The 20,055-nt window shown below is 54.6% G+C and overlaps 8 protein-coding genes across 8 annotated transcripts; 4 read left to right on the top strand and 4 right to left on the bottom strand.

Moving 5' to 3' along the window:
- Positions 1–567: 567 nt before the first annotated feature.
- On the bottom strand, positions 568–3,319 carry LAESUDRAFT_757637 (uncharacterized protein; the record flags this gene model as incomplete). Its single annotated transcript, XM_040912335.1, has 7 exons — positions 568–1,275; positions 1,407–1,838; positions 1,939–2,270; positions 2,328–2,740; positions 2,808–3,130; positions 3,189–3,236; positions 3,290–3,319. The coding sequence occupies 7 exons, from the start codon at positions 3,317–3,319 to the stop codon at positions 568–570; spliced, it is 2,286 nt and encodes a 761-aa protein (XP_040766141.1).
- Positions 3,320–3,511: 192 nt separating this feature from the next.
- On the top strand, positions 3,512–5,411 carry LAESUDRAFT_742502 (uncharacterized protein). Its single transcript, XM_040911197.1, has 3 exons — positions 3,512–3,728; positions 3,824–5,096; positions 5,151–5,411. The coding sequence occupies exons 1-2, from the start codon at positions 3,552–3,554 to the stop codon at positions 5,033–5,035; spliced, it is 1,389 nt and encodes a 462-aa protein (XP_040766142.1). The 5' UTR covers positions 3,512–3,551; the 3' UTR covers positions 5,036–5,096; positions 5,151–5,411.
- A 1,401-nt stretch (positions 5,412–6,812) lies between these two features.
- LAESUDRAFT_723918 (uncharacterized protein) lies at positions 6,813–7,465 on the bottom strand (the record flags this gene model as incomplete). The annotated part of the gene is made up of 1 exon (XM_040908506.1): positions 6,813–7,465. A coding segment is annotated over exon 1 (209 nt), but the record flags the coding sequence as incomplete, so codon positions are not given.
- Positions 7,466–8,457: 992 nt separating this feature from the next.
- Positions 8,458–11,045, top strand: LAESUDRAFT_676467 (G-alpha-domain-containing protein). Its single transcript, XM_040905627.1, has 13 exons — positions 8,458–8,805; positions 8,856–8,935; positions 8,994–9,537; positions 9,597–9,649; positions 9,701–9,766; positions 9,811–9,879; positions 9,936–9,962; positions 10,019–10,095; positions 10,147–10,258; positions 10,311–10,379; positions 10,438–10,520; positions 10,583–10,616; positions 10,678–11,045. The coding sequence occupies exons 1-13, from the start codon at positions 8,711–8,713 to the stop codon at positions 10,728–10,730; spliced, it is 1,362 nt and encodes a 453-aa protein (XP_040766144.1). The 5' UTR covers positions 8,458–8,710; the 3' UTR covers positions 10,731–11,045.
- A 265-nt stretch (positions 11,046–11,310) lies between these two features.
- Positions 11,311–13,389, top strand: LAESUDRAFT_676470 (FAD/NAD(P)-binding domain-containing protein). The gene is made up of 6 exons (XM_040905628.1): positions 11,311–11,853; positions 11,912–12,338; positions 12,390–12,508; positions 12,566–12,707; positions 12,765–12,851; positions 12,903–13,389. The coding sequence occupies exons 1-6, from the start codon at positions 11,708–11,710 to the stop codon at positions 13,224–13,226; spliced, it is 1,245 nt and encodes a 414-aa protein (XP_040766145.1). The 5' UTR covers positions 11,311–11,707; the 3' UTR covers positions 13,227–13,389.
- A 259-nt stretch (positions 13,390–13,648) lies between these two features.
- Positions 13,649–15,041, top strand: LAESUDRAFT_66117 (uncharacterized protein). Its single transcript, XM_040904918.1, has 4 exons — positions 13,649–14,032; positions 14,081–14,681; positions 14,736–14,957; positions 15,012–15,041. The coding sequence occupies exons 1-3, from the start codon at positions 14,013–14,015 to the stop codon at positions 14,934–14,936; spliced, it is 822 nt and encodes a 273-aa protein (XP_040766146.1). The 5' UTR covers positions 13,649–14,012; the 3' UTR covers positions 14,937–14,957; positions 15,012–15,041.
- Positions 15,042–15,736: 695 nt separating this feature from the next.
- On the bottom strand, positions 15,737–18,019 carry LAESUDRAFT_748913 (polyadenylate binding protein). The gene is made up of 6 exons (XM_040911536.1): positions 17,978–18,019; positions 17,628–17,919; positions 17,449–17,577; positions 17,298–17,391; positions 17,049–17,243; positions 15,737–16,996 (listed from the first exon to the last, which is right to left on the bottom strand). Exons 2-6 carry the CDS (start codon positions 17,861–17,863, stop codon positions 15,902–15,904), a joined length of 1,749 nt encoding a protein of 582 aa, XP_040766147.1. The 5' UTR covers positions 17,864–17,919; positions 17,978–18,019; the 3' UTR covers positions 15,737–15,901.
- Positions 18,020–19,603: 1,584 nt separating this feature from the next.
- LAESUDRAFT_757643 (uncharacterized protein) lies at positions 19,604–20,003 on the bottom strand (the record flags this gene model as incomplete). Its single annotated transcript, XM_040912336.1, has 3 exons — positions 19,604–19,733; positions 19,789–19,847; positions 19,902–20,003. The coding sequence occupies 3 exons, from the start codon at positions 20,001–20,003 to the stop codon at positions 19,604–19,606; spliced, it is 291 nt and encodes a 96-aa protein (XP_040766148.1).
- Between the last annotated feature and the right edge of the window lie 52 nt (positions 20,004–20,055).

A 20,055-nucleotide genomic window follows, 5' to 3' on the forward strand; every position in this document is an offset into this window, starting at 1 on the left:
GCTAGCGTCTGGTCCCTCAGCGGCTCTGCTTCTTGGCCTGATGCCAACGCTCATTTCGCCCTTGTTTACGTCCACGTCACACACTGCTCTTCGGCACTCCTGCAACGCGAGAAGCACACACAGTTGCTATATTTTGCCGCGGCTTCGTAGTGCCACGACGTGTGCACGTATGCGAACCTGCGTGATCTCGGCGCAGCAGCACACATGATGATAATGATGAGGCTCCGTATCCTCGGGACAACCCGAGTAACCTACTCCACCACATGCCGAATTCGGGTCCGAACACGCTGCGCTGCGCGGGCATCTGGGCCATCTGCTCCAAACAGAGTCGTATCACCACCAGGAAAAGGCACACCATGGCGGGCGCGCACGCAAGCCACTAGCAAACAGGGATGTCTTGGACGCAGCACCGGCCGTATACGATGTGCATCGTCATCCGCGCGGTCGCGAGCGATAGCGGTGCGGTTGCGAGCAAGCCTGACAGGAGAACCCATGAGCCACGCGCAGGAACATCATCCAGAGCCGCCGGCTTACCTAAATTGGGCTGTGTCAACGTGGCAGACGCGATCACGCGTCCACGTCGATGCCGCGATCATCCTCGGGCGTCTCCCGCCCTTCCACCGCCCGCTTCCATCGCCGTTCCACCTCCCGCACATCTTCTGCTCCTAGCCAGCTGCGCACCCGCACCACCACCTCCATGCCCTCCTTCGCCCGTCCGTGCGCCAGCAGCCACCGCCCCCACTGCACCGTCGCGGTTACCCCGTCCTTCCGCCGCCAATATTCGTACACACTTTCTAGCACCCGTTGTACGCTCTCGCACCCGTACTTCACCAGCTCCTCAGCGGCATCTTCTTCTTGCGCGAACACTTCTTCCCAAACACGCGCAGTGGTCATCTGCGCCGTCCCCAGCTGCCACACTCGTTCCGCCCGCGCGGCTGCAACGGCCTCAACCTGACCCGTAAAGGCTATCTTCGCTTGACCCTTTTTGAGCGGCCCATGTGATCGCGCCGTCGAGTATGCTTCCGAGAGCCCGTTGCCAGAATCTGCATTACCGACATCTTCGAGCGTTCGTTTTCTCTTTCGAATCCCTGCGCCAGGCTCCTGGGTATCCGTCACCATGGCTGCTTCTTCTGACTCCGGCTCGGCGGCCACTGCACTCTTCAGTCTACGAGAAAGTTCTGCGTGTGTGACGGCCGTGTACCTCGCCAAGAGCATCTCATGCACCCTGCCCCATGCTTCTGCATCCTGGATACGCCTGCTGTCCTTCAGCAGGCGCTACGTACACCAGAGTCACAGTTCACACAGGCACGTCAGACAATCCGAAAGAGTCCGCGAGTGAATGATAGCATCGTGCATTCGGTGTCAGATTCATGCTAAAAGGTAAACGCCGCACGGATACCACGTACCTCTAGAAGCTGCACCTGCTCAGGGTCAGGTTCGGAGGGGAGAGGCGCGAGATCGGACGACACTGCACCCTCGCCCGATGCGCGGACGTGGCCGTGGTCGAGCCCCCACAGCCAGACGCTCTCGATCCCCTTGCCCTGCACGGCACCGCGGGCATCGTCCCACGCACGATCGAGTTCTTCCCCACTTGCCCCAAACGCCCGCTCCGCGTCCAGGCGAGCGAGCCACACCTGCGCTCGGCCCGTGTTTTTCGTAGTGCATTTACGCGCGAGACGAAGGATCTTTTCGGGTGTGTTGCTCGATTGGGGGAGGTATTCCTGGAGGAGCTCGTGATATGATGTGAGAAGTCGGATGTTCGCGGAAACTAGTGCTGGGGGAGGCGCCGTAGTTTTGCGTTGTGCGAGAAGCTGGAGAGATGTGACGAGGTACCCTTTCTGTGTTAGATAGCAGATTCAACGCGTCAGTATCGGCATACACGTTGTAACGACGTGTGTGGCTAGATCAAGTTCGTCAACCTCTATCAGAATGACTTACCAGGCTATTGTCAATGTCCTTCTCACACCATTCTTGCACGAACTGCGCATATATTTCGCCCAGCTTTTCGGTGTTCTCGCCTTGGTTAGCCTCTTTCACGGCGATTGCGAGCTCCTCATTTGCCTTCCTGAGTGCATCAACGAGATCTTCGCCCTCTAGGTCCGGGGTGAGATACCGTGATGCGTAGAGCTTGATCGCTGTGGGATCAGAAGGCAGCACCGAGTGCAGCAGGGAGAATAGGTAATCAAGGAGAGAATTACGTAGAGAAGGCAGACAAGGGTAGGCAGATATTAGTTCGTGCAGCGAAGTGAAGAGATGAATCTTGGGAATGGCTGCATGAAGGTTGAGTGATGAGTGAAGAACACTCACGCGTGGAGCAAAAGGCCGACCTTTAGCAGCGCTCGACATCACCGACTTCACGATCGCACCCTCTAGGATGGCCTTCTTCGCAGCATCCCCGTCATTACCCACTTCCTCTGCGTCAACTTCCATCTTCTCTACGTCTTCTCCGCCCTTGCCTTGCTCATCTGCATCCGCATCTATCTCCTTCTCCTTTCCCTTGCCCTTCTCTTGCCCTTTGCCCTCACCAACTTCGATACCCAACACGCTCCAGCGCCGCCTCATATTCTCCAGGAATCCCATCTCCATTTTCACGTACTCCCGCCACAACTCGACGCTCTCCGTGTTCAGACGGATCCCGCGCTGAAGCAGCGCACGCGCGGCGGATGGCGAGAGGTGCTCAAGCTCGTGTGATGCTGCGAGAATGTACAAAGCGGGCACGTTTGGATGCAATTGCAGTGCCCTGTGGTGGTGAACGATCGTCAACTCAACACATTCTCATCAATTGCAAAGGAATGAATATCACGAACCGTGCACTGATCCGTCCTACTAGCGTCCTCGCCCCCTCCTTCTTCGCGACTCGAATATACTGGATCCACAACGCGACGTCACCCTTGAACTTCTTCAACGCGCGCTCGAAGATGTGGAACTGCCGCCGCACGAGCGCATAGTCAGACACGGACGGCGGCGGGCGGGCATCGCCCTGTGTGAGACGTTTGACGCGCTTTCGTCGCAGCGCCTCGAGCCCCATCTCGTACGTGGCGTAGCGGAGGTAGTCGTTCTTTTGCGGAATGCGCCGTACGAGCGCGGTCTCGAATGCGGTGCGTTTTTGCATGATCTGCTTTACCTCTCTCTGTTGTCGTAGGTGATGAGCATTTCACTGATAAGGTTGAGCACATTGAGATGCATACTTGAGTAAAGATACCTTTCTGGACGAGGTCCTTGAGCTCAGCGAGCATCTACATCACGAAACCTTAGTTTCACGGCATAAGCAGTCATTTCGAGACCATACCTGCTCTTGCTCAAACTGAACTCTCTCCATTGTGTTATCCGCGCAAAAATGAGGTGGTCAGTTATGAGGGGTATATGTCTGCGACAGCAAGTTACGAGGAGGCTACGTCCAATCAGCGGCCACAGCAGAGAAATTGTTGCGCACGTGTCAGCCACGCGAGGTGCCTGGTTAGCCGATGTTCGGGCGGAGCATCAATAGGCGCGTCCGCCAACGCCGCTTCTCCGATTACTACACGCCCTAGCCATCCTGTCCACCGACCACAATGCCGACCAGGGGCCACCGCACAGCGAGTGGGCTCACCCGCACGCATTCGCGCACCAGCTCGGGCGGCGGCGGCGGGTCCAAGATCGGGCTTAATCTCCAGCTCACACAGAAGGATGTAGTACCGCCACCAAGGCTGCCTGATAAATCGAGGAAGAATGCGCACGTTCATCACGAGGTGTGTATTTGTTTTTTTTGTATGAGCTAATGTGAATGTAGATGTCGACGAGATGCTGATGGAATTCTTTGTCTGACGTGCGCGCGTGCTTCTAGTCCGCGTTCGGGAGGGCCGCAAGCGGCCATCACATTGCATCGCGCGAACACATTGCGCCGGTGCAACTGCGACGCGTACCGACTCCGCTCAGCACCGTTCAGACACAGGAAAGCAAGCACAAGGTCGGATTTACGATCTCGAGCCCGTCCGAAGGCGACGATGACGATTGGATTGAGAGCGAGAGCGGAGCTGCTACGCCCAACAATGCCTGCGATTCCGATACCGAGGGAGCGTCCACTCCCATCGAATCGAACAAGCCTACTACACCGCCTGCTGAGCTGCAAGTCATCGATTTTCCCAAAGAAGATGTCCAGACTCCGAAGGCGGAACAGCCACCAGTGCTTCGCAATCCGACCTTAGAGCTGCCCTCGTCTGCCCCAACTGTGAAAGATCATGCACAACCACCCACACCGCCTTCCCCACCGCCACAGCCGGCGTCCCAGCCACAAGAGCCGGCACGTCATGATCAGCGCCCTCTTCAACCAGAACGACCCTCTAACCCTCCAGCTCCCCCGATAACCAAGTCCCGTTCCGCGACACATTCTCCGAGCAGACGTTCGCCCACCTCGCCGACCCCTAAACGCCAGGCTGTGACAAGACCGCCATCGACACATTCTGTGGCAAGCAGGGGCGACGGCGCTCCTTTACGGCCACATCCGCTCATCCGTGGTCACTCTTACGGTCCATTCCCGGCAAAGCCCGCGCCGCTGGCACCCTTGACAATGGTGTCCTCAGACGCCGCGCAAGCTCAGATGTCTACCGCTCCTTCGCCGACGAGCCTTCACGGCGGTTCACCAACCAGTGCGATATCGGCATCGCCCGATGCGTCTTCTCCCGCGTCTTCTCAAGCACGCAGGCAGCTGAGGAGAACGTCTACCTCGTCCGTTGCATCGAGCGCTACTCTGCCAGCTCAGCATACCGCAAGTCACGCGAAGGGCAGCCATGACCGCCAGCGCACGATGTCCACGTTGTCGACATCTTCTTCCTTTGCAGCCTTGTCCAGCCTCGGCATCCGCTCAACCCCGTCCCCCACACGCCCCCCCATCCGGATTACTTCGCATTTCTCTGCTACCCCGTCGAGTTCCGATCTTGAAGCTATACATCCGCTTTTGCCGCCTCCATATCTCAACGCCCATATGACGGTACTTGCGTACCGCAATCCTATCCGGGAGTCCTATGACAGGATCACCCGCGCCAAGCAGGCTCGTTGATCCGTGTGGTAGCCGTAGACGGGATGGTATCTGGATATCTGGACTTGCATTTGATTATTAGGTACGTGGTCCGTGTGCTGTGGAATGCATGGTAACTGATGCAGGACACCGGCAGCTTTCCATATGTAATTCTATGGCTTCGTGACCGCTCATGCTTCGGATTTTTGCAGCACGTACCTGTACCGCGTAGATTTCTTTATCGGATTTTACAGCGCGATTCGAGTGCTTGAACACATGCAAGGCATCTATGCATAGCTGTAACAACCACGCTGGTTTCGCAAGTCCTCATCCTCAACTCCAGCACGCTGTTCCAACACGCTCCTCGGACCCGTAAAACCGGGAACGCGTCACATGGACCAACCCGAGATACATGCGCGCATGGTGACGCCTTCAACATTTGCATTTGCGGTATGTTGTCATCTTAACTCATCAGCCGTCCTCCACACTCCAGATCTATCTATCATCTTCACTCCTTATCTCTGTGCAGCACAGACTTGATGAACATTGTCACAACGTCGCCATGCCGCGGCTTCCCACCGCACGGCCTCAAGGGTATATGCCTTGCAAGTTCCCCGGTGTGCGTCGGCTACTATATACTACGCAATCGGCTTCGCGTGGGACGCGCAGTGCCGTCTTACCGCTATCACAGCACGTTCCTCAACTAGCCTGTTTCTAACTTGCGATGTGGAATAATCGCAGCAGCGCCGGCTTAGCGTGCTATTTACTGCCTTGGGATTGACGCCAGCAAGCGCTGTAGAACGCCGAGAAGGCGACCAGGTGAGATGCAGGAGCGGTCACGTTGTCGACGATAGTGAGAAGCGTAGGAGGCCGTTGAATTGTCGGGAGCACGGTTTTCCCAGCATCAGGCTTCGTGGTCTCGCGCGACGGTTCGCTTCCGGATGTCCCTTTGCCTCTTTATCTTCCAGCTATAGCGGCTGTGCTGGTCGGCGGAGATGAGGTAGGCTGTCCTTATCTCAAAGTACTTACTGTAGTTGGTGGTGCATGAGACCTGTGCGAACTCACGCTCCGCGATCGGACTAGGCGACTTTCAGAATCAACGAACAGCGTCAGTCTCGAGATGCAAGGACACCGTACGCCGTCTATTGTTATAGGGTTTGATTCTGCTAGAACTGTTTGCCGCGAAGCCAGAATTAAAACACGACTGCATGCAATAGCTAAGATACAACATAGTGCACCAGTTATTTGGAAGCCCACGGTCATTCTTGAACGGGTTAAGGCACACTGGGCGGGTTACGTGGCAACCTGTGAATCGACTGCCCGGTCGCCGGGAGTTCTGCCAGTACGTAAGATGTCTACGCACGTTCATCGATTGGCGATCTGATTCGATTGTGTTTCTTTAGAAACATGTCTCATAGTAGTCCTCGGTGAGGATACTGAACGCAGACAGTCCTTTCTGGTTCCCAAAGCGGTAAGGATCGACCAGCAGGCTCCATTCAATTATTGGCGTTTTACTTGCGTGTGTTGCATCGGATCAACAGTCGGCCAGCTGATTTGGAGGCACATCCATTCGTAGGCCCTGCCTGAACTTAAAGATGGATACGCACTCCAGACCACCAGAATGCCGGTGGCGACCCAGTGAGAATTGTCCTGAACGCCTGGGCACCGCTCCTTCCGCCCCACACTGATACATGGCAGCTGACATGCCGGCATACCCTTCAGCGATAGGAGCGAGACAACCTACCCGTCCCTCGGTGCGTCTTCGCCTGCTATGCACACTGTCCTACTCATCAGACCTCGCGAAGCGAGTGTTACCATATGCTCGGAGCGGAGGCGATAAGCGGTGCGTCTTTGCCTGCTACGCTCACTGCTCTACTCATCAGGCCACGCGAAGCGAGTGTTACCATGTGCTCGAGGCCGAGGCGATAAGGCTGCCTTTCTTCCGCCTATCGCAGCTGAGATGCCTGGATGCGGTGCCTCGGTGCGGTGCGGTGCGTCCTGTGTGAATAGCGGTGTCAGCGACGGCCCGTGCGGTCCAGTCCACGAACACGTCCGAGCTGTTGACCGGAGGGTATCCTGTGCCATATCATATATGGCTTCGACTGCGATTTCCAGCACGCTATCTGAGAATGTATATGTCCACGTTATCTCTCTTTTAGCGGGTCATGTTGTCTATCCAATTGACAGCCGTAGGTTTGGAGAGGTCAGCTTATGACATGAACCGATGTTTCGACAAGGTCATTGCTGGCGTCGCTGGCCTACCATGGCATGTGCAGTGCCGTCTTAAAATAGAGTGGATAGTGCGATCTGTATTCGTTTGATAGCTAGGCACGCTGGTGTCCTGGACTGACCTCAATTGTTTGAGAACGGGAGGTCTTGATCCGTGAAGACTGTCGTTGTCCTTCCCCACTTTCGTTATCAGTAATGTTCCAATCGACTATACTAGCTACAACATTTGTATGAACTGCTTGCCGATAGTGTATGTGCACGTCGACCTGAGCCTCCAATTTTGTTTAGAGATGAATGGGTGCATACATGCATGCATACCAAGACACTCACTGGAAAGTATTCCCTACCTTATATCTCCTCGAACAACAATATGTATATCGACCCACCTCCTCTTCGAGAAGGGCAAGTGTCTGAATTCATAAAATTACGGACCCCCGGGCGCGTCGTCTTTTTCATTCCTAAATATCACATCAATGCTGTGCAGATTGCGGTCTGACGGGCACTTCGCAATTATTTGCCCATACGATTTTTACTCGGCGACGTCACAGGTACGTATTCCCGGCAGAGACTCTTCGGCATGGCATTCCGTCGCCGCCGAGTCGGATAATGACATACATGCCAAGAATACGAACAATAGAGCAACGAAGAGCGCGTTTTTTTTGAACAAGGCTGCATCGTTAGCGGTCTGGAAACCTATGCGGTAGGCAATTGTATCTCTGGTGTCCTTGTCGAGCTTAGGCTATCATTACGCGCTCCGGCGCGCTAGGTCATTCGAGACACCGACAATGAATGTTCATCGATATCTCAATCTCACCATGCCACTCGCCGAAAAAAGGGTCGTCCGACGGGGAATTTAGTATGCAATAAATCTAATGTAGATCCGACTCGGAGCGGCCTTGCCACTGCAACGCATGGTTGCAGTCGCTCTCGGTACGTGCGTAAAAAAAGGGCCCGTGACGGGGATGCTCGGACTAGGGGCACATGATTGGCTGGCGTGTGCTCCGGCTGTCTATATGAAACGATCAAATCTGTTCTTGTAAGAAGTACGTACACAACGACGGACACTCGGCGACCAGAGCAGCGCACGCTCGCCGTTCGCAACAACTTGCGCCGCACGGGGACCAAATTGGAGGATATTGCCACCGTGATGGGAGTGGACATGATATTGATGTGGGAGGTGGCGGGGGGGCGAGGGCGGAAGTTCTGGTGGAAGGGATCACGCGCGCTCACGATCTGGGTCTGGCGCCCGAATAGGCAGTCGAGGTGGATTAGCCGACGCGCGATCGAGTCTTTGTCGGAAAACGGTCGCGATGGGTTGCCACCGTGCTGGCGACCAGACCCCTGCGCTATCAAACGTGGCGAGCCTGAAACTACGCTAAATATCCCCCGCGCAGCACCCTCCATTATCGCCACCGCCCTCCTCCCCCCTCCCTGCCCCGCCTCTCGGGCAGACCAGTCGTTCCGTCGAACACGCTCCGAGTCACTGGCATGGTGAACGACTGGCCTCCGTATCCTCCCCTAGATGAGACCGAACTTGAGAAAGCTGTGCGCTTAGAAGAGGAAAATGTTGCGAAAAGAATTAGGTACGCGTTCTGAAGCATAATCAGAAAGTCGACTGAATAGTCGGTTATAGCGATGAGATTGATCGCGCCATCGAACACGACAGACAGGAGATGCGCAAGAAGCGCCACCAGACCAAGATCCTGCTTCTAGGTATGTACCACGAGAGCGAAACTCTTCGTTAGCTAAAGCTGCTCGACTCTTATCACAGGCCAAGCAGAGTCTGGCAAATCCACCCTCCTCAAGAATTTCCAGCTCCAGTTCGCGCCCAAAGCATTCCACGCAGAGGCAGAGGGGTGGCGCGCAGTCATCCAGCTCAACCTCGTCCGCTCCATCAACGTCATCCTCAGCCTCCTCTCCAAAGCGAACAGCAACCCCGCCTCGCCCTCCCCTCCACCGCGATTCAGCAAGCCCAAGGACGACCTCCGGTGGCTCAAGGTGCGCCTCGCGCCGCTCCGCCAGGTCGAGGTGATCCTCAACAGGCTGCTCGGCGTGAACCCCGACGAGACCGATGACGCTGATTTGGTGTTGGACAGCGGCCGGCTCTCTGAGGTGGCCATCCGCTCCAACTGTGGGTGGCAGACCCTCATGCGGACCGAGCGCTCGAGTCCATCGAGTCGTTTTCTGTCCGACTTGGACGATGCTAGGAGGATTTTGGAGGCATGCCGGGACGACATTGTGTCCATGTGCGAGGACGCCGTGGTGCGGCGCATCCTGCATGAACAAGGCGTTGTGTTATTGAACGAGCCCGGATTGTCCGTAAATGATGTCGTCTATCTGGTAAGGAGACTGTTTTGATTAATGTGCACCGCAGCTTCTTCGACCAAGCCGAGCGGATAGCGTCGATGACGTACGAGCCGACACCAGGTCAGTGTGCTTCGTGCATTTTTGAAGTTCTCTTACTCAGTGAGAGCATAGAGGATATCCTCAGGGCACGGTTGAGAACAGTGGGAGTGGAAGAGCATCGACTAGTCATGGAAACTCGTGAGTCGATCCCTCTTCCATTTACATCGGCTTATGCCCCAAAGTAACTGCCTCTATGGAGAAGGGGCGTGAGTGGGTCTTTTACGACGTCGGCGGCGCCAGAGGGCAGCGAGGTAACGGGTCCCATTATCAGCAAGTGTCCTGTTGGCTCACGCATCGTTTGGGACAGCCACTTGGGCATCGTACTTCGAAGACGGTAGGTCTCACGACAGTCGCAAACGGTGCTGTCCCTCACGAAGCGTCCTCTGTTAGTCAACGCGGTCATGTTCCTCTGCCCGCTTTCTGGCTTCGACCAGGTCCTATCGGAAGACAGGGCCGTCAACCGATTGGTGGGCTCCCCTTCTTGCAATCGGCCGAGTTCAAGCTAAGTGATCTCGCAGATAGATACCATGAAGCTGTGGAAGGTCATATCCTCCAGCAAGCTCCTCCAGAACGCGACGTTCGTCCTCTTCCTGAACAAGTCCGACATCCTGCGGAAAAAGCTTGACTCCGGTAAGAGCACATGGGACCCCCCATCCCAGCCCGATGGCTGAGCGGTCGGCAGGTGTCCTCTTCCGCGATCACATAGAGCAGTACAAGGACCAGCCGAACGATTTTGACAGCGTCACCACCTGTACGTCCGGGCCGGCGCTCGATGCATCCAGAATGCTCTGACAGTGTTGGGTGGCTAGACATCAAGAAGGTCCTCCTTGCGATACACAAAGACAACACACCGAAAAAGCGCGATGTGCACGTACATATCACCTGTGCAACAGTGAGTCCCCTCCCCCTTTGTCTGACACGTCTCCACTGCAAAGATCTGACACGCGACTGCAGGATACGAACATGATGTCCATCGTCCTCAACAGCAGTGCGCCCCTCTTCTATTTTTCCTCCCGCAGCACATGGCACGCCTGACGATCGCCCTGCAGTACACGACGTCATCCTCATGAACGCCCTCGAAACGACCAGCCTGATATCCTGACGGGCCAAGCACAGCACATCCCGACCTCCACTCGTGACTCTGGCAGTCCGCCATGTCACGTCATGTCATGTCCATACTACTGTATACATACCACACGTTATGCTCCACATCACTACCGCACATGCTATATTCAAGTTCTCACGACCGCTCGGACACGCTGGTATAATACGGTAATGCGCTAGTGTATATTCGCTTAGGAATTCTTGTGATATCCGTGTAGGAGGTACACGTGTCGGGTGTCGCTGCTGTCTTGTTGCAATCGAAGATGTTGTCGTTGGGAGGTCGTCGATATTAATATTCATCGCTCGTGTTATCCAGTGTCATGCAGAGCCGGCGACAAGAGTTTTCGGGCTCGCAGGGCCAACCACCTTGATGGGCGAGCCGTGCATCGCAACGAATATGCACTAAAGAGGCAAAGCCTGGGACATCGACGCGCCACACGTTTAGACGCGGTCACGTGGATTGTCATCAATATCGCGTCTCGGGATGACTCGGGAAAAGGCCGATGCCTCGGATCAATTCTAATTGTGGCCCTGCATGTGGCTAATCCGTCGACCGCTACCGAGCGCAGCACTCTGCTCATCGACTTACCCAAGACTGCTCAAGCACTCACTAGTCCGACACGAGCTCAAAGGCTCCTGCGTTCTTAACATGCTTAGTGCGACGTCACGGCGTTCAAGTTGCCGTGCGATCACCCAGCTGTCACACCTAGCACACCGCCTCCTTGTACACAGCGATGGGTACATCGCCATGCCGAGATGCCGGAACGTTCTCGGTCGCTTGATCACAGCACCAGAGGTACCAGGCAGGGTTGGGATAGTCATATTCGGTGCCGTTGATGCCTACACGGCAGCGAGGGGTTCGTAGTGACTGTGGCGGAAGCGCGCAGTATACCAATCACATTTAAGAGCGAGCACGGCCAACGTGGACTCTTGCAAGCACTCTGAAGATTGCGAACAAACGCACGGTCTCGAGATATGGAGTCCAAACTGCCCACCAAGGTGATCATCGCTGGCGCAGGCATTGCTGGGCCTGTCCTCGCCATGTTCCTCAAGACGAAGGGCTATGATCCCGTCGTTTATGAACGCGTCGACAAGATCGAGGATGTTGGGCTCAGTCTCTGGTCAGTTCTTTCCATCCGATTGCTCTGTCGACCCTCTTACTTATCCGGCACTCTGTAGTTTACAGCCAAACGGCCTGAAGGTACTATCTCTCATCCCCGGTTTCCTGGAGAGTATCATCGGAAAGCAGCTTTCGCACCTTGTCCAAATCTCCTATTATCCCTCTTCCTCGCCCTCAGAGGTCCCCCTCGCAGACTTGGACGCGCCCTCCCACCTGCCGGATCTCACGGGCGGGTTTGGCATGCTCGGCGTTCGCCGCCCCGTATTCAATCGCACGATCGTCGAAGCCGCCGAGCGTCAAGGCGTCAAGATCGTATGGGGGCACCAGCTCGTGGCGCTGAGACAGGGCGAGGACGAGGTCCAAGTGACTTTTGCCAACGGCGCGACGGACACGGCGAGCTTTGTTGTGGGATGCGATGGGTTGCATAGTAATACGAGGATATGTCTCTTCGGCGAGGAGAAGGTGAACTATACCGGGCTGTGTCAGGTGGGTGAAAAATGTAGGTCACCACGACGCATATACTGACAGATCTCATAGACAGGCGGGGTGTCGCCCACGCCGGAAAGCCATAAAGGACGGGCTAGTATGACGAATATATACAGCGACGGGGCGCACATGGTCTCGTACCCGATCTCCAACACAGAGACCTCCTGGGCGTGAGTACCGTACTCTGTTGACAGACAGATGGGTTAGCTGACTGCCCGATTATACAGCATCACGTTGCGCGAACCCGAGGCGAGGGAGACTTGGCGTGCCATGGACGAGGAGAAGCAACGTGAGTTCAAGCAGAGCACGTTCTCCCAGTGGCCGTTCGGCGCGGGCGAGCTGGTGAGGTCCGCAGACAGGATCATCAAGGTGGGCCGAATAGTGTCAAATTTTCTCTAGACGGGACTGACGCTTTCGGGCTTTAAGTACGGATTGTACGATCGGCCGGAGCTCAAGTCGTGGCACCAAGGCCGGGTCGTACTTCTTGGCGACGCCGCGCACCCCACCAGCCCAGTGAGCCTCTTCTGAAGGTTTTTAACCACATCCGCTAACCTCTCCTGTCAGCACCTCGGCCAGGGCGCAAATCAAGCATTCGAAGACATCTACCACCTCGTTCGCCTCCTCACAAAGCACAACCCCTCCGCCGCGCCGCCCGCCACCGCGCTGCTCTCGACGATCTTCACGGAATATGAGAGCCTGCGCATTGCGCGGACGAGCATGCTCGTGCAGGGCGCGCGGCAGCAGGGAGAGAGCCGCGTCGTGAGCGGCGCGGAGGCGTGCAAAATGCGGGATGGGGCGATCAAGAAGGCCCTCGGGAACGGGGAGGGGCTGCTTCAGGGGATGTTGATGGTTTATCGGGGGCCATTTGATGGCGAGAGTGAGATTTGAAGCGGGATTTGTGATCTGCAATTTGCGTGTGTTGTGGCGTGGTGCTGCGCCCGCCATCCTGTCTTTAGGTCTCTTGTTGGAAACGGCGACGTGTCGTACATGCAACTCGGTATGCTTTATGATACGGACAGAACAAGATGTTGCACAGTGAGTGCTCTCTGCCAAACTTTCCGTGAGTGCGATAGGACGCCGTGACGGCTGTCTACTGTTTGTGCTCATCTCACCTCAAGGCGGTCGTCGAGCCCGACGCTATCCTTCGAGAGGCATGCTCCCTGTGGTGACTGCCCGCCTTCTGTCTGCCATATTTTCTCTACGACCTTTTACAGTGCTCATCATGGAATGCTCAGCATCAGGGACACCACAATCTAGGCATAGCCCGTGCTGCTATCTAGGAGCGGCAACGCGGAAATCGAACTTTTCCGCCATGAGCTGACAAACAACCAGAATCGCTGAGGAATACCATCGGCCTTCACGATCCCTCGTTCTCGTTGAGTGAGGCATTCCGATCATCCTTGGTCCGCTCGATCGTTCGCTACAGAGACTGACATTGACAGCCGTGACCACGGTGACGAGACCATCACTGTCAGCCTCCACGAAACAAGATATAAACCCCTCCGCTCCTGCTCTCCTCCCCAGAAAGATCTTGCCTACCATCGCCCATCATGCTCATCCTATCTGCCCTTCCTCTGCTCACTTACTTCTTGATCGCTCTGGCTGGCATCTACCAGAGCTACCAAGCGGCGTACACCCAGTTCAGGTACCCGTGTCTGGGTGGGCCGTCGATGTATGTCCAACCGACTCGACGGGTGAGTTGCTTGCTTCTTGTCTGTTACAGAACACTCACCGGAATGCAGCGGACACGCTATGAAATCCGCACTGTGGTCTACTCAACGGCTGGCCGGCCGGGTGGACTACGTGCACACCGACGATGGACCTTCCGTCATCGCCGACGACCATTCCTGGTACGCGATCGTCACCGAGGCCGAGGTGCTTGACGAGCGCCTCGACTACGTCTATCGTTCTCGACAACCCAAGGACGACGACACTCACCCCTCGACGACACTCGCGACGCCCACGGTCGAATTCCTCACGTTCCCATCAGCGGCTGCCGAAGAAGACGAGGACGACATGGACCACAACGCATGGCTACAGCCCAATTGGTCCCAGTACATGGAGCACCTTCAGCAACTACAGGAGCTCTACGTCGCCTCGACAGCTTTCCCAGCCGCCACTGTCGATTCGGCATCGATGGTCAACATATCGACGTCGACATCGACATCCATTGATTCTACCCCATCTGCTACGGCCCCACCTCTGTCAACCTCGGAAGGCAAGGTCGAACCGGAGGAGAAGACGCAAACGGGCTGGACAACACATGACAGGTTTTTCTGGCTCGGAGCGGGTCTGGCGGTGCTTGTCATCGTCAGCGTAGAGCTCGCGTGTTCGGAAGACAATGTATGCGGTTTTCCCCGCTCTCCGGTGTCATCGCTTACAATCCTCTCGTGTCAGCCGGAAGCGAACTCCAAAGAAAAGGAGAAGAAGAAGCGCGAGGAAGATGTCACGGAGTCATCGTCGGACACGTCCATAGACGGAGCGTTCTTACCGTCTACAACGTCTACAGCCAAGAGTAGTCGTTCTCTCGTCACCCGATGCCATTCAGCGACTCCTGCCCCCGAGACATCGACACTCATCGCCGACCCTTCTGGTTAATTGAATCGATTTCTATTGAAGGCGAGCGATATTTTTCACGACTATCTCAACCTTCACTCACTAGTCTTCTCGAAGAAGACAAAGCTGACGACCGCCGAAGGTAATCCACGGTCGTCGTCGAGCAGGTGTACGCACGCTGATCTCCAATGTACAAGTAAGCCATTGGTATTGCGCATACATTCGCTCATGCTCACACGTGGTCGATAGGTCATGATGGACAGGAAAGGTGGTGTGACGTTGGGGAGTGGTGACTTCCGTCAGACTTGTGTCTAGGAGAGAAGCATGCAAGCATGGAGTTTAAAGGCGCACGTAACATTGTGATCGTTAAGGATGATTCACGGCTAGCGTCGAACAGGCGTACGCCCGCTGATCTCCAAGTACAAGTAAGCCGTTCATGTGGTTGATGCTTTTCGCTGTGCTCATTGTTGGCTGATAGGCCACGAGGACCAAGGTTGTTGGTGTGATGTTGGGGAGTGGGGTTTTCCATCGGTGACTTGTGAACAGGAGAGAAGCATGCAATGAGTTGAAAGACGTGTAGAACATCGAGGGATGTACTGGACAGGTCCGGTTGTATTTGTATCGCATATTCTCGAATCGGCAGGAATAGAGCATAATAGGCATTAAAGAAGACTTGTCACCGCTGGCGGCGGGGATTTATTCTGTTTCTCTTTATTTTAACTCCTCCTGGCACGTTGGGAACTATTTGCTCATGCCATAGCAGTCCGTGCGGCCATTTGTTGTCAATGTCCAATCGTTCGCTTCGTGCTCGGTTATTTCTATAATGATCGGCCCTCGTGATGGTAAACGAAAGTTATATTTTATACAGTATCGTTACTATTGTACATACAATGCGGACTATTTCAAACAATTTCGATGAAGCAAGATGTTACATGGGTTCTCATTGGGAGCGTCGTATGTAGAGATGATCACCACGAACTAGTATTACCGCTCATATCGTCATGACCTCAAGGCGCTGACCGCCTTAGAGCCTTATTGTAAGACTTCGATTCGACCTTGCTGAATCTGTCGTCGTCGCCCGAACCCTCCACGAACCGCGGTGGCATGTGGCCACCGAGCCCGCTTGCCGCAGCCTGCTGCATCCTGATCTGATTGCGCTGTGTAATCTGACTCTCAAGCTGCTGCCTACGGACCTCACGGGGCTGAGCAAGAGAAACATAAAGCGGCTTCGAGCCGATCATCTTGTTGTTCATCTCCGCGACCGCCTTAGTCGCCTCATCGGGCGAGGAGAAGCAGACGAATCCGAAGCCCTTCGACGTTCCCTTATCGTCGCGCATCACTTTCGCGCTGGTGATGGTACCAAAAGGCTCGAACTCGGCACGTAGCTTGTCGTCGTCGATGTCGTGTTCAAGGTTTTTGATGTAGATATTGACACCCTGGTACTTGCTCAACTTCTTCATCTTCGCTTGCACATAATCATTGAGAAGCTCCGTTTCGCGCTCTTCCTTCTTCTGCGCCCGAGCGACGAAAAGCTTCTTGCCGTTGAACACCGTGTCATGAAGGTTGTCAACAGTCTGCTGAGCCTGTTTGTGAGTCTTGAAGTTCACAAAACCAAATCCGCGACTGTTGCCCTCATCATCACGCTGAATTACAGCTGAGGTGATGTCGCCAAATTGCTTGAACAAGTCAAGGAATTCCTCCTCAGTCGTCTCAGCGTCGATGTTCTTCACATAGATGTTGGTGAAGAGATCGACACCCTGGTACTTTCTCGCCTTCTCCATCTTCGCTTGTTTACGGGACTTGTGAAGCTCCGTTTCGCGCTCATCCTTCTTCTGCGCCCGAGCGACGAAAAGCTTCTTGCCGTTGAACACAGTGTCGTGAAGGGTTTCGACAGCCTGCTGAGCCTCTTCGTGGGTCTCGAAGTTCACGAAACCAAATCCGCGACTGTTGCCCTCGTCATCATGCTGGATCACAGCTGAAGTGATGTTGCCAAATTGCTTGAACAGGTCAAAGAATTTTTCCTCAGTCATCTCAGTGTCAATGTTCTTCACATAGATGTTGGTGAACCGCGCCTTCATCTCCTCGAGCTTGAATTTGCGCTCCTGTATCAATCAATCAACGAGCAGCCAACAAGCTCTCCAGATAATGACGAACCTTGCGGGGTTTGTAGTGGCCGACGTAGACCTTCTTATCGTTCAAGAGCATGCCGTTGACCTCCTTGATGGTAGTCTCAGCAGCTTCGGTTGTCTCATAGTGAACGAAACCATAGCCCTTCGAACGGCCATGCTTATCGGTGGAGATGTCGCACGATAAAAGATTACCGAATGCAGCGAATGTATTACGAAGAGCCTAATCGGCTCGAGTTGGCAACGACTCCAGCGGAGTAACTCGAATATGACTGACCTTGTCATCGATTTGTTCATGGAGGTTCTTGATGAAAACGCCGCCTTGGTGATTCGCGCCGCGGGCAGGATCGCTCTGAGACCACATGATGCGGCTGAACAATACACAAATATTAATCCACGCGGTTTAGATGAGTAGGATCTATGCGTACCAAGCACGCCCTCTGATCAAGGAGTAGTTCAACTGCTCCAAAGCACGCTCGGCGTCTTCAGCGTTGAGATAGGTTACATAGGCATAACCGAGGGAACGACGCGTGACAGCATCGCGGCAAACACGAATGCTATGCAATTGTGAAATCCGGGTCCATCCAAGACAATCCAAGCGACTTACCTCTCGACAGGTCCAACTAAGTCGAATATCTCGAAGAGCATGACCTCGTTCACCGTCGGATCGAGCTCACCAACGTAGAGCGAGGCCGAAGGGGAGGACATCTGAGGAGGAGGAGCCGGGTTGTATGCCGGAGCAGGCGGCATAGCGGCAGGTGCAGGAGGCGGTGCGGGTGCGGCCTCGGAAACCTGAGGGACGGGAGCCTCTTGAGGCTGAGCGACAGAAGGAGATACGGGCATTGGATGTGCTGGGGCTATGTGGGGGACTGTTTACTGCGATGCGGACTTTTCTGCGACTATCGAGACGTTGTAGATTATCACAGGTCAGGATAAGGTGACCCAAAAATTACGCACCCAGGAGGGGGTCGAGGCAACTGCGTTTTGAAAAAAATTGTGTGTTGAAGCTTTGGGCCTGGGAAGAGAAGTGAGTACGAACGGATGCAAGGCGGCGAGAAGGACAGGCACATGAGGCCCACGAGCGGCATGAGGCCGTGATTTCCATCTTGAACACATCACGGTCACAGTCATGACGATGTCGATGCGTGGCAGATATCGAGGGGGGTTCGTTGTGGTTTACACGTAGCGGGAAAACGTTGCATTGGCATTGGCATTATGCACTATATATCACGGGTGATCTGTATGCCAGCATTCGGCTGGCATTTAATGAACAATCTGATTGTGCTTTAGGTGAGAGCACGATGTTCGTCATGCTAGCGGTACGGCCTCTTCGTTGGCGCAGAGTGGTGCATGTGCAAGGCTGTTATTGCTACCAACAGCTACATTGTGCTACATTGCACTATCGTATAGTGAAATTCAGCACAAGCTAGCTTGTGCTTGCTCTTGCCAGTTAGCAACACCTGCTCGGGCCCCGGGGGTCCATCTGTAAAACGCGGCTTCTTCGAAAGAATACCAGTGTTGCCAGAATGGTCCACGTCGGCAGAGCTTAAGTCTTCAACTTGTCTGGCATGGTGCTCACCAAGTCTTCACGGCTTCCGTTTCCAAGAAGATTTCAAACGTGCTGGTATTGGATTTCGAGAGTGGAGAAGTTGTTAGAAATACTCGGATGAAGGGGGGGAATACTGCGCAATAGATTTGGCATGTGAAGTCTTTCTCACACCAGAATGTCTAAGGTGCACTTTCCGATATGGAACAGGGAGAAAATATGCCGAACAAGGTCATTACAGATGGGAGACCCCGCCATATGTATATGCTCCTTGGATGTGCGATCCGCTCTGTGACATGTGTGCGTGAATTCCGCCCGAAAATATCAGTGCCAGCATTCGGATCGGCTGGGACGGACGGAGCATTCTCACCGCCAGTTACGTCCACATCCAAAGTGGTCGTTCGCAGACCGCTGACGTCGCTCAGCGACTCCCGCCTCGGAGACATCGACAGTCGTCGTCGGTCCTTCTGATTGACAGAATCGATTTCTATTCGACGGTGAGCGCAATCTTTTCACGACTATCTCGACCTTCACTCACTACTCTTCTAGAAGAAAACAAAGCTGACGATCATCGAAGACAACCCACTGCGGTTATACGAACGACTTCGATCGCATCTCGGGCAGCAAATAAAAAAGGCGATTTTTGAGGTTCGAGCGGGCGGCGTCTGAATCTTTGAACGGGAGAGTCTGTGCGCATACTACGGATCTGAGGACATCAGTTATGACTAGGCTGTTCTGTCAGCGCACAGGATCGTACCTTTGCGGAACCTTCAGCTCGGAATGTGTGCGTCAGGATCGGAGCACAGGCAACTTTGGAGGCCACCTCTGTGTGCATCCGGATGGGACCATGCGAGCATATAGCGGGGTTCTTCTGACCTAATGCCAAGAGCCGCGGGACCACGAGAGTCACGTATCGAGTTTTCAACGGAACCCGTGCATCTCTCCTCGTGCATGATAGACGTTGACAGTATGAATGACGCCGTATCAATCAGAGAAACCCGCGTTCTCCTCGTCTGTGGTGGACATTGATAGTATGCTCAAGCAGAAGAACGCGTCTTCTCCTCGTGCACGATGGACATGAGAACCCACTTGTACCCGTCATGAGTATACACAGGGTACACAGTGCCAAAGGGGTTATCCGCCATAATATGTTTCTGTAGCTTCAACCTACGAGAGGTGAGTGGTGCAGGCTGTGAGGACATCACACAAGGTGGAAGCGCACATATCATCAAACTCCTGATGATTCAACGGTGTAACAGATTTGCGGAAGAATTGGATGTTCTACGTGGGCTCATTGTAAGCAACAAGTCGAGAAAAGAGAGGTAGAAACCGTACAGCCGCACTCCCATCCTTATGCTTGAGCTCTTCAAATCCTCCAAATCTTTCGTCACGACGAACTACAACAAAGTCGTCGTGCTGAGGGTTATCCAAGTTCATAGTTTGCAGGAGTCAGTGAAGTCCAAGTCAAAGGTGCGCGGATGTGGCGGAG

The sequence above is a fragment of the Laetiporus sulphureus genome (genome assembly GCF_001632365.1).
Source record: "Laetiporus sulphureus 93-53 unplaced genomic scaffold LAESUscaffold_11, whole genome shotgun sequence".
Taxonomy (NCBI): domain Eukaryota; kingdom Fungi; phylum Basidiomycota; class Agaricomycetes; order Polyporales; family Laetiporaceae; genus Laetiporus; species Laetiporus sulphureus.